Here is a 12,824-nt window from a genome sequence, read left to right on the forward strand (position 1 = left end):
CCTGGCAGACGGTCAGGCTCATGGGAGCCCCACGGCCCCCAGGCCTTCGCTCCTATGACCCCGCGTACTCGGCACATCAGGTGGGACCAGGGCCACCGTGCCCTGTGTGTGGCTCCCTGTGCCGAGAGCAGCACTCAGAATTGTGTCGTTTTCTGACATTTTAATAACACTAGCTACAACTGCACAGTAAATTTACGTTGCAGCTACTGAACTGACTGTTGCACGGTGGAGAGCGAAGCGCTGGGAGAGAGGGAGTTACCCAGCTGGGCACCATCCCGTCCAGCACATAGCCTGTCTCTTCTTCCACCTCTAGCTCGGGGAACGGCAGGGGCCCGGAGTACCTGCGGCTGGGACGGGAGCGGAGGGGCCTGCATCTGCGCCTTCGCGGGCACCGGGACGTGGAGGGCCGCGGGGAGCTGGCCGGGCGGGGGTGCCGGGGCGGGGGCGTTTGGCGGCTGCGTCTTCACCGGCACCGGGAGCGGGGTCTGCGTCTCCGCCGTCTGCGGCTGCGGGGGGAACTGCAGTGCCGGCGGCAGGGGCGCGGCGGGGAGGCCGGCCGGGGGCAGCCTGGCGGGCAGCTGCGGCGGCGGCGTGTGCAGGCTGGCGGCGTTCTGCACCGGGGGCCCCGTGGAGGGGTCGTACCGCTGCTGGCTCTGCTTCTGGCCGGCGAGCTGAGTGGCCTGCGGCGCAGGTGGCATTCCCCCTGCAACAGAGGGCAGACCCAGCGGCCCTGACTCCCGGGCTCGGACTCCACCGGCCAGGGCTGCCTCAGACCCTGCGCTCGCAACACACACACTCAAACGGGAGGTTTACCTGGTGGGAGATCTCTGTGTATTAGGTCTAACGTGATAAATGAGCACACAACAAAGGAAAGAAAGGCCTCGGCCTTTGCGCATTAGCATCAAGCAGAGCAGGCACGGGATAACCGCAGGGTCCCTACCACAGCAGCAAGTCAGAGAAAACACAGGAGGGAAAACCGGAGGGAAGCTGAGGACAGTGGGACGTGCGGCTCCGCTAAAGTGACAAGAGCTGGTCTCCGGTGGTTTCTTCATACCGTGTGAAGTGGGACTCAGAGGAACATCCCAATGGCAGAAGCCACCTCAGATATGCTACCTGGGCTGCACACGTTTTAGTCTGCTGCTGCTTCCTTAAGCCCTCTCTGCACTCCCTCTTTCTGAGCTAAGAGAGCTAGTTCTGGCGCTGGGTCTTACCTTGAACTGTCGGCATTAACTGCTGGAGAGGAACTCCTGTATTCACCCCTGGGTGCTGGAAAACTACCCCTTGGTGACCCACTTCGAGTCGAGGTCTCTTAGACTGCTCTAGAATAATTTTCAGAAAAGGTGCAGTTTGATGTAAAAATAAAACCACAAAAGTAGTAGAAAAAACATGTGTAAGTGTTTTTATCATCTTTGAACAGAGAGGCCTTTCTATGCATGACCCAAAATGCAGAAGCCATAAAAGATAGGGTTGATAAATATAATTTCTTTCCGTTAAAAATTTGTAAATATAAGGAAAAGCATCATAAAAAAGGCAAAGGACAAGCGTCAACCTAAGAGACAATTATCTGCAACATACACAACGGGCAACATTCATAAAGCTCTTACAAATTAATATGAAAGGGATCAACAACCAGAAAGACAAAATGGGCAAAGAACACAAACAACGAGCAGAGGAACACATTCACAAATGGTTAAGAACATGAAGAGGTAACTGAAACCGCATCAAAATTAAAGAAATCCATTATCAAAACAAAGATTTTATTTTTTACCCATTGGCTCGACAAAGATTAAAAGATACTTAATAAAATGGCCAAAATGTGAGAGAAGTAGAAATTGCTGATGGGAGCAAAAGCTGACCCTACCCTTTTGGAGGGCAGCTTAGCCTCGCTAATACTCAACTATGCACACATTTTGATCTAGCAATTTCACTCTCGGAGCGCTGCTTTTAGATACGTGGACAGACATGTATAGAAAAAACTGTGAAACTAAATGTTCGATCAGGTTTTGATCACAACAGAAAAAAGGTGATACTAACAAATGAATGCTAACACGGGTCTGATGCATAAAGAAGGAAGCACCCATGCAGTGGGTGCAGTATTTTGCAGCTATCAAAAAGAATGAGGTCCATGACTGGGAAAGATGGCCTAGTCAGTTAATATTAAAGACATAACAGTGTATATATATAGGATCACATTTGAACTTTTTCAGAATGACACACCTGTAGCAATGCTTGTCTGTGAAACTGAACAAACATAGCCAGCTGTGTGGCTAGGGAATGGGGAAGGAATACCAAACCAGAGACAGACTTAAACTACACCCTTCTAAACTGTTTGAATCTTTTACACAAAATGTGTATTAAGTTCCTAACTTGGAGAAAAAATTCAGTTTGAAAAATGAATGACAATTTGAAAAGGCAGATGGCTTTACACTTAATCATGTCATGAGGACTAAACAGCCTACAAATGCACACAGAAAATCAAACTGGAATATACCTATTCAACTGACAAATTTCTAACCTCAGTACACATAAACATGCACATAAATATTTTGTTTAGCTGATTACCACCAAAAGAAAAATTAACTTTCAAAGTAGAAACTAACCAAAACTAAGTTCCTTAGGGGCCACGCTTTAGAAACAGGTGGCCACTACACTGGAATTCCCAAACTAAGAAGCTAACTGGCTCCGGGGGGCCCTTCAGCCTGTGCTCCGTGACATACCTGCCGGAGGTCCCGCCTGCTGCCTCTTAAAGGGGTCCGTTTCGATCACACTGCCAGCCCCTGCCACAAGGGTCCCTGCAAGGGCTTGTTGCTGGAAAAAAAAAAAAAAGGAAAAACTGAGATTTTCATAATTTAAATGCATTACAAGAATGAATGTAAACTAAAACTATCATAATTATCCCAAACACTGACTTCCCTTCTTTTTAAGAAGAGAAATGTCATCTACCCGATGTATTATAATAATTTAAAGTTCTAACTTACCTCTGGAGGATAAAAAAGGATTTGCATTCTGGTTTTAAATGGAATTTCAGTTCAATGCAAATCTAGAGTCCTTCAGAAACGATCTGGCTTTGCACACACAATGACAGCAGAAGCTAACGCAGGAAACCTCAGTCTCGGCAAGGACTACAACTTAGCCTCCTGACCAGTCACACTGCCTGGTGTCGCTCAGCCCGCCAAAATCACAAAAGCTGAATGATAAGAAGACTGAAATTGTCTTCCTACTGGAAAATGGTGCTAAAACTCCAATGAAGCACTATCTAATTGACTTCAAAATGGTACTGCAGTTAGTACCCTACTTGATATATAACTGTGTGAAATATATACAGGTTATTTTAAATGTTTAAGTGAAAAGCTACCGGCAAAGACAGAAACTAGCTGACTCTGGGCGCCCTACACCTTTGACACCTCTGCACTACCCCTGAAGGGCTACTAAAGGCTAAGCATGATGTTTAACAGTTGCTAACTTTTTAAATAATTCAATTATATCCACTCTACTTAGCGAGGCATTTTAAATGCAAAAGCTACAGATGTCTGAACAAAGAAACTGCCTGTGAGGGTGGCTACTGACCAGCATCCCTAGGAAGGGACACTTCACTGCCAGGACCAGCCACGCTGCAGGTTTTGCCTCACATGGGGCAAGGCCTCAGAGTAATGAAGAGGGAAAGTAAGCACCCCCTGTTTACATTTAACAAAGATGGGGGCGGAAGGAAGAGAGGGAAGGAGGGAGAAGAGAAAAGAATGATTTAAAAAGCAGACAATATGTGAACAGTGGTTGCCTCTGGGGACAAGATGACAATCAATTTATAATTTGTGTGTGTGTGCACTTTTCTAAATTTTCTAAATGTTTTACAATGAACATGTATTACTTCTGTAATCAAAAAAAGGTTTTGTTTTTTTTTTTAATAAAAGAAATTGATACAGGGTTCTGTGTCCAGTAATGGCCAAGTACTTCCTGTTGGACTAAACACATTCAAGATAAATACAAACTCTAAAAGAAATATAAAAAATGTGAAAAGGTGGGCAGATACAGCGTGGGACTCGATACTGGCAAGGAGGGAATGAAACTAGGAGACGCTTCTGGGTTTACGGCATTTGGCACAAGGGCAGGCCCCAGTCTCAGACCCAGACAGGGAGGGTCTCACTGGCTTGAAGACTACTAGGATGGAGAGTAGGAGACCAGAGCAGAGACAGGTAAGGGAGAATCGCCACAGGAGGCAGCGGAGATGGGCCCCAGGCTCCCCTTTTTTCTGGCTGCCTCCTGACCACCCACATGCCAAGACGCCAAGCACAGGCCAGCATAACCACACTGAGATCTCAGGAGGCAGAGGCTACGGTTTCAATCCAATCACATTAACTAGATGTGAAAGCAAACCGGCAGAACTCCTCAGAAGGATATAACAGATCTCAGGGTTTCTGCAACCTATCATTCACAATACCCAAAACCCAATTCAAAATCAATCAACGTGATACACCATATTAACAAATTGAAGGAGAAAAACCATATGATCATCTCAACAGAAAAAGCTTTTGACAAAAGTCAACACCCAATTCTGATAAAAACCCTCCAGAAGGCAGGCACAGAGGGAACTTACCTCAACATAATAAAGGCCATATGTGACAAATCCACAGCCAACATCATCCTCAATGGTGAAAAACAGAAAGCATTTCCTCTAACATGAGGAACAAGACAAGGTTGGCCACCCTCACCACTATTATTCAAGATAGTTTTGGAAGTTTTAGCCACAGCAATCAGAGAAGAAAAAGAAATAAAAGGAATCCAAATCGGAAAAGAAGTAAAACTGTCACTGTTTGCAGATGACATGATACTATACATAGAGAATCCTAAAGATGCTACCAGAAAACTACTAGAGCTAATCAATGAATTTAGTAAAGTAGCAGGATACAAAATTAATGTACAGAAATCTCTTGCATTCCTATACACTAATGATGAAAAATCTGAAAGAGAAATTAAGGAAATACTCCCATTTACCATTGCAACAAAAAGAATAAAATACCGAGGAATAAACCTACCTAAGGAGACAAAAGACCTGTATGCAGAAAACTATAAGACACTGATGAAAGAAATTAAAGATGATACAAACAGATGGAGAGATATACTACGTTCCTGGGTTGGAAGAATCGACATTGTGAAAATGACTATACTACCCAAAGCAATCTACAGATTCAATGCAATCCCTATCAAACTACCAATGGCATTTTTCACAGAACTAGAACAAAAAATTTCACAATTTGTATGGAAACACAAAAGACCCCGAATACCCAAAGCAATCTTGAGAAAGAAAAACGGAGCTGGAGGAGTCAGGTTCCCTGACTTCAGACTATACTACAAAGCTACAGTAATCAAGACATCCCTGGTGGCACAGTGGTTGAGAATCTGCCTGCCAATGCAGGGGACACGGGTTCAAGCCCTGGTCTGGGAACATCCCACATGCTGTGGAGCAACTAGGACCATGAGCCACAACTACTGAGCCTGCACGTCTGGGGCCTGTGCTCTGCAACAAGAGAGGCCGCAACAGTGAGAGGCCTGCACACCGCGATGAAGAGTGGCCCCCGCTCACCGCAACTAGAGAAAGCCTTCACACAGAAACGAAGACCCAACACAGCCAAAAATAAATAAATAAATAAAAAATTTTAAAAAAAAGACAGTATGGTACTGGCACAAAAACAGAATCTATAGATCAACAGAACAGGATAGAAAGCCCAGAGATAAACCCACGCACATATGGTCACCTTATCTTTGATAAAGGAGGCAAGAATATACAATGGAGAAAAGACAGAAGTGGTGCTGGGAAAACTGGACAGCTACATGTAAAAGAATGAAATTAGAACACTCCCTGACACCATACACACAGAAAAACCTCAAAATGGATTAAAGACCCAAATGTAAGGACAGACACTATAAAACTCTTAGAGGAAAACATAGGTAGAACACTCTATGACATGGAAATCACAGCAAGATCCTTTTTGACCCACCTCCTAGAGAAATGGAAATAAAAACAAAAATAAACAAATGGCACCTAATGAAACTTGAAAGCTTTTGCACAGCAAAGGAAACCATAAAAAAGGCGAAAAGACAACCCTCAGAATGGGAGAAAATATTTGCAAACGAAGCAACTGACAAAAGATTAATCTCCAAAATATACAAGCAGCTCATGCAGCTCAATATCAAAAAAAACAAACAACCCAATCCAAAAATGAGCAGAAGACCTAAACAGATATTTCTCCAAAGAAGATATACAGACTGCCATCAAACACATGAAAAGATGCTCAACATCACTAATCATTAGAGAAATGCAAACCAAAACTACAATGAGGGGGCTTCCCTGGTGGCGCAGTGGTGAAGAATCCGCCTGCTAAGGCAGGGGACACGGGTTTGAGCCCTGGCCCGTGAAGATCCCACATACTGCGGAGCAACTAAGCCCATGCGCCACAACTACTGAGCCTGCGCTCAAGAGCCCGCAAGCCGCAACTACTGAGCCCATGTGCCACAACTACTGAAGCCTGCGTGCCTAGAGCCCATGCTCCGCTACTAGAGAAACCACCGCAATGAGAAGCCCACGCACCACAACAAAGAGCAGCCCCCATTCGCAGCAACTAGACAAAGCCCACACAAAGCAACGAAGACCCAATGGAGCCAAAAATAAAAACAAACAAATAAATAAATTTATAAAACAAAAAAGCAAAAAACTACGAGGTATCACCTCACACCGGTCAGAATGGCCATCATCAAAAAATCTACAAACAATAAATGCTGGAGAAGGTGTGGAGAAAATGGAACCCTCTTGCACTGTTGGTGGGAATGTAAATTGATACAGCTCACTATGGAGAACAGTATGGAGGTTCCTTAAAAAACTAAAAATAGAACTACCATACGACCCAGCAGCAATCCCACTCCTGGGCATATACCCTGAGAAAACCATAATTCAAAAAGAGTCATGTACCAAAATGTTCACTGCAGCTCTATTTACAATAGCCGGGACATGGAAGCAACCTAAGTGTCCATCGACAGATGAATGGATAAAGAAGATGTGGCACATATATACAATGGAATATTACTCAGCCATAAAAAGAAAGGAAATTGAACTATTCGTAGTGAGGTGGATGGACCTAGAATCCGTCATACAGAGCGAAGTAAGTCAGAAAGAGAAAAACAAATACAGTATGCTAACACATATATATGGAATCTAAAAAAAATGGTTCTGAAGAACCTAGGGGCAGGACAGGAATAAAGACGCAGACATAGAAAATGGACTTGAGGACACGGGGAAGGGGAAGGGTAAGCTGGGACGAAGTGAGAGAGTGGCATGGACATATATACACTACCAAACGTAAAACAGATAGCTAGTGGGAAGCAGCCGCATAGCACAGGGAGCTCAGCTCGGTGCTTTGTGACCACCTAGAGGGGTGGGATAGGGAGGGTGGGAGGGAGACGCAAGAGGGAGGGGGTACGGGGATATATGTATATGTATAGCTGATTCACTTTGTTATACAGCAGAAACTAACACAACTGTAAAGCAATTATACTCCAATAAAGATGTTAAAAATATATATATATTAAAAAAAAATTACTCCAAAACACAGAGACAAGAAAACACAAGCCATACTCAAAACAGTCAATGGACACCAACCCCCAGACGCCTCACATTCTGGAAGTAGCAGAAGGGATTTTACGGTAGGTTTAATAAGGACGCCCAAGGACACAAAGGTATGTTGTAATGAAAGACGAGAGGAAATCCTGACAGAAAAAAAGAAACGATTAAAAAACAGAACCAATCTGAAAAAGAATATATATATCACTTCGCTGTACACCAGAAACACTGTAAATCAACTATACTTCAGTAAAAAAATAAATTTTTTTTAAAAAGAAAGAGAACCAAATAAAGACCCTAGAACAGAAAAAGTGTCTGAAAGTTAAAAAATTCATTGGACAGGCTGAAGAGTAGGGTGGGGACGCAGAGGTCGGTGAATTGAAAACAGATTCTTGAGGGAAGAACAAGAGGAAGCCTGGACTTCAAGACTCGGCAGATGGCACAGTGCTGCTTAAGGATGGACGACAGATAAAAACAGCTGAGCAGAGAGCCCAGAGGGAGACTCAGACTCACACAACCTTGCCAGTTCCTAAAGACACCAAAGCAACCCAAATGGAATGAAAAGTCTTTTCAACCAAATGATGCTAGAAGACCGGATATCCATGTGAAAAAACTGATAAACTGAACTTCATTAAAATAAAAAACTAGGGGGCTTCCCTGGTGGCACAGTGGTTAAGAATCCGCCTGCCAATGCAGGGGACACGGGTTTGAACCCTGGTCCGGGAAGATCCCACATGTTGAGGAGCAACTAAGCCCGTGCGCCACAACTACTGAGCCTGCACTCTATAGAGCCCACAAGCCACAACTACTGAGCCTGCGTGCCACAACTACTGAAGCCTGTGCGCCTAGAGCCCGTGCTCCGCAACAAGAGAAGCCACCACAATGAGAAGCCCGCGCACCACAACGAAGAGCAGCCCCCGCGCGTGGCAACGAAGACCCAATGCAGCTAAAAATAAATAAATAAAATTTTAAAAGAATAAAAAAATCAGTAGTTGGGGGATAAATCAGGAGCTTAAGGTTAAAATATACACACTACTATATATAAAATAGATAACCAACAAGGACCTACTGCATAGCACTGGAAACTATACTCAATATCTTGTAATAACCTATAATGGAAGAAGATGTTAAAAAAATATACATATATTTATATACATGTGTGTATAACTGAACCACTTTACTGTACACCTGAAACTAACACAGCATTGTAGATCAACTAAATTTCGATAAGTTTTTTTAAATGGCAAAAAAAAAATCAATAGTTGGGGTAGGGTTACAGAACTATAATTATTCATTCCCTTTAATGCTATAATCACTGAAAAATAATCTCCACTTAGGATTTTTTAAGATCTGTAATAAAAACTATTTTGGGGAATTCCCTGGCAGTCCAGTGGTTAGGACTCAGCCATGGGCCCGGGGTTCAATCCCTGGTCGGGGAACTAAGATCCCGCAAGTGCGGCCAAAAAAAAAAGAAGAAGAAAGAAAAAAATACTACCTCAAAGTCTTTTGGAAGCAGACAGAAATTAATATACTGTGTATGTAATACAAGGAATTCTGAATTTATTTCTAGAGTTTCATTGGTCAATATAAAAATTCTACAACTGGTTGTAAATAATAAAACTCATACTGAGATCTTTTTTTTTTCCGAAGAAAACAAAAGGTATATTTTTTCATTTCAATTCTTTCCTGACAGACTCTCCATTTTCTTGTCTCCTTAGACATCCACTAGTAATTGCGACAAAGATCTATAATTCAAAACGGAGATTCCTTGGTTTTCCTCTTTTAGGTCTCTTAAATATTTATAATATTAAATAATGTGATTTTTAAAAGCACAGTAAAATTAATCATAGAATTTTTTAAAAAAATTTTTTCAAAACTTGAATAGGTTTTTCTCCAGAGAAGATATACAAACGACCAACAAGCACATTAAGATGCCCAACATCATTCATCACAAGAGAAATGCAAACGAAAACACAATGAGACACCACGTCACACTCACTTGGATGGCTAGAATTTTTTTTAACAGGAAAAAAAGAGTTGGCGAGGATATACAAATATCGGAACCTCTGTATATTGCTGACGGGATGTAAAATGGGGTAGCTGCTAAGTATTCATAGTGGCACTGTTCGCAACAGCCAAAAGCTGCAGACAGTCTGAATAGTTATCAAGAGCGGATAGGCAAAATGGAGCACACCCGTACAATGGATATACACTCTACCATAAAAAGTTATGGAGTGCTGAGGCATGCTACAATGTGGATGAACCTTGAAAACATCACGTTAAGTGAAAGAAACCAGACACAAAATATTGCACGACTCCACACTAGGTAAATCTATGGAGACGATGCCGACTGGTGGCTGCCAGTGGCTGGAGGAGCAGGTACTGGGGAGTGACTGCTTTTTGGGTACGGGGTTTTCTTTTAAGACAATAAAGATGTTTTAGAAACTGATATACATAACAGTGGTTGCTTAACACTGTGAATGTACTAAATGCCACTGAATATTATGTGGTTAGTATAAAAATGGTTGCGTGAATTTCACTTATTTGTGCATAATCACAGAATTTAAACAGTGGGATGTGAGTGTTCACTGAACACTGTTCAGCTTTCCTGTTTGAAATTTTTCATAATAAAATGCTGAGAATTAGAAAAACTTATAAGTTTAAAAAGTAATGATAAAGCAATCACCCGTGTACTCATCCCGAGGCTTAAGAATAAGCTGTTACGCACGCCCTGGAGACCCCACGCACTATGAAGGCATCCCCCTCCCCACCTGAACTGTGTGTGAACATTTTCCCCTGGTGCCATCACCTACAGGCTTAGCTCCACGCTACGCTGTGTTTGGTTTTGCTTCCTAGTGAACTTTACCTGAAGGAATGCTGCAGCTGGGCTCTCCCGTAACTCCTTCTGTTCCACAGGGCGCTGCTGAGACCCGCCTACACCGACTCACTCATTTTTACTACTGATTACTATTAGCATTCCTCTATATGAATGTGCATGACCCACTGATCTGTTCTACTGCTGACGGACAATGTGTTTCTTTCCAGTTTGGGGCTATCAGAAGAAACGATGCTGCTGGGAACATTATTAGATGTGTTTTCTGGCACACAAACACAAGAATACCTTTAGAGCATGCTGTTTGGATCAAAAGGGCCTACCCACACTCACCTTTTCCAGATCATGTGAAATGTTTCCATGCTACACTCCCAATCAACAGTGGGTAAGAATCTCATAGACCTAAATCAACAGATTCTGTCCAATTTAATTTCTGGCAATCTGGTGAGTATGACAGTAAATCAGAGGGTTTAATTTGTGTCACTGTGGAGACCGTGCAACCTAAGTTTACAGGCACTCCCTGCCAACCACTGTCCCACGGTTCTTATGCAAATATTTATCAATGTGGTCTATAAACGCACTGATGTATTACATTCCTCTAAGCACTAACAGGAAATTTGTCCCACTAATAAACTTTCTGACAATTTCCAATTCAAGAAATTTTATCTTCAGTTGTATCAAATTCATTACAAGAACACCTAAATATTGGGTTCAAATTATTATTCCCCACCAAAAAGAACACAGTTCCTTGGAGAAATGACTGATTCCTGGACTGAATCAAGGCATGTGCAAGATAAACTTTAAACATTTTGTGCCAGAATGTAAGGAAGTACTTGGACACTGGCAGGGATGTGTCAAAAGTATACTAGAGCCCGCTTGAAAGGGCTCCCACTGGTCAAATTACAGATAATTTGAACATCAAAATAAACAGTAATAGAATAAATAGTAATAAACTGGGGCGGGGGGGCTGGGTAGCGGATGGCTGGCAGGGCACAAGGAGACTTGATGGAAGTGGACACCCTGACACGTGTATGGGTTACACGGGCACTCGTCAAACTCAACAAATTCTAACATTTAAGATCTTTGCAGTCCCTGCCTACAAATTATACCTTAATATGATATAATTCACCACTTCTACAGACCAAAAAAGAAAAATCACATGATTATGTGAAGAGATGCAAATAGTATTTGACAAAATTCAACATCCATTCATGATAAATACTAGGAATAAAGGAATTTCCTTAACCTGATAAAGGACAGCTACAAAGTCTACAGCTAACATCATACTCCATATGGTGAAAGACTAAATGCTTCCCCCTAAGATCCAGAAGGTAAGAATGTCTGTTCTTATCACTCCTATTCAGCATCACAGTGCAAGTCCATGCCAGTCCATGCCATTGCCAGTGCAAATAAGGCAAGAAAAAGAAATAAAAGGCATACAGATAGAAGAAAATATAAATTTTGCTTTCTTTGCAGACACGATTCTCTAGGTAGAAAATCCCATGGAATCTACAAAAAAGCTCCTAAAACTAATAAATGAGTTTAGCAAGGTTGCATAATCAACTGTATTCCTATATGCTTGCAATGAACAACTAGAAAAAAATTTTTAATTTAAGTGCCATCTATAGCACCACAGAAAAATTGGAATAGCTGGGTGTAAGTCTAACAAAACATACATAGAATTTGCATGCTGAAAACTATAAAATACTGATGAAAGAAATCAAAGAAGACAAAAATAAATGGAGAACATACCATATTCCTGGCCTGGAAGACTCAACGTTGTCAAGATATTACTTCACCCCAAACAGGTCAATAGAGTCAATCCAATCTCAATCAAAATCCTAGCAGGGGGCTTCCCTGGTGGCGCAGTGGTTGAGAGTCCGCCTGCCGATGCAGGGGACGCAGGTTCGTGCCCTGGTCCGGGAAGATCCCACATGCCGCGAAGCGGCTGGGCCCGTGAGCCATGGCCGCTGAGCCTGCGCGTCCAGAGCCTGTGCTCCGCAACGGGAGAGGCCACAACAGTGAGAGGCCCGCATACCGCAAAAAAAAAAAAAAAAAATCCTAGCAGGATGTTCTATGGATATCGACAAGCTGATTCTAAAATGTATATGAAAAGTGAAAGGAACCAGAATGACCAAAACAATTCTGAAAAAGAACAGAGTTGAAGAACTCACACTAACTGATTTCAGGACTTACTACAAAGATACAGTAGTAAAGACAGTGTGGCATTAAGCAAAAAGATAGACACAGAGATCAATGGAAGAGAAGAGAGCCTAGAAACAGACCCATACGGACAGGATCAACTGATTTCTGGCAAAGATGCAAAATCAATTCAGCAGATACAAGAAAGTCTTTTTAAGAAACACTGCTCAACTAACTGGC

The 12,824-nt window shown here is 42.6% G+C and overlaps 1 protein-coding gene across 9 annotated transcripts in view; it reads right to left on the reverse strand.

Annotated features, from left to right (window-relative positions):
• EP400 (E1A binding protein p400) overlaps window positions 1-12,824 on the reverse strand; it is a 112,808-nt gene that overhangs the window by 75,198 nt on the left and 24,786 nt on the right. For 7 of the 9 annotated variants that reach the window (XM_022598058.3, XM_022598063.3, XM_089894318.1 and 4 more), the window contains 3 exons: window positions 2,718-2,808; window positions 1,212-1,319; window positions 342-703 (listed from right to left, as the gene is read on the reverse strand). In XM_022598058.3, coding sequence (XP_022453766.2) covers window positions 342-703; window positions 1,212-1,319; window positions 2,718-2,808 — 561 coding nt within the window. The remainder of the gene's footprint in view (window positions 1-341; window positions 704-1,211; window positions 1,320-2,717; window positions 2,809-12,824) is intronic. The other 2 variants (XM_089894317.1, XM_089894319.1) reach the window with 1 other exon arrangement.

Source organism: Delphinapterus leucas, chromosome 14 (assembly GCF_059928025.1).
Source record: "Delphinapterus leucas isolate spDelLeu-1000000601 "Yukka" chromosome 14, BTC_Dleu_Yukka2, whole genome shotgun sequence".
NCBI classification, from domain to species: Eukaryota; Metazoa; Chordata; class Mammalia; order Artiodactyla; family Monodontidae; genus Delphinapterus; species Delphinapterus leucas.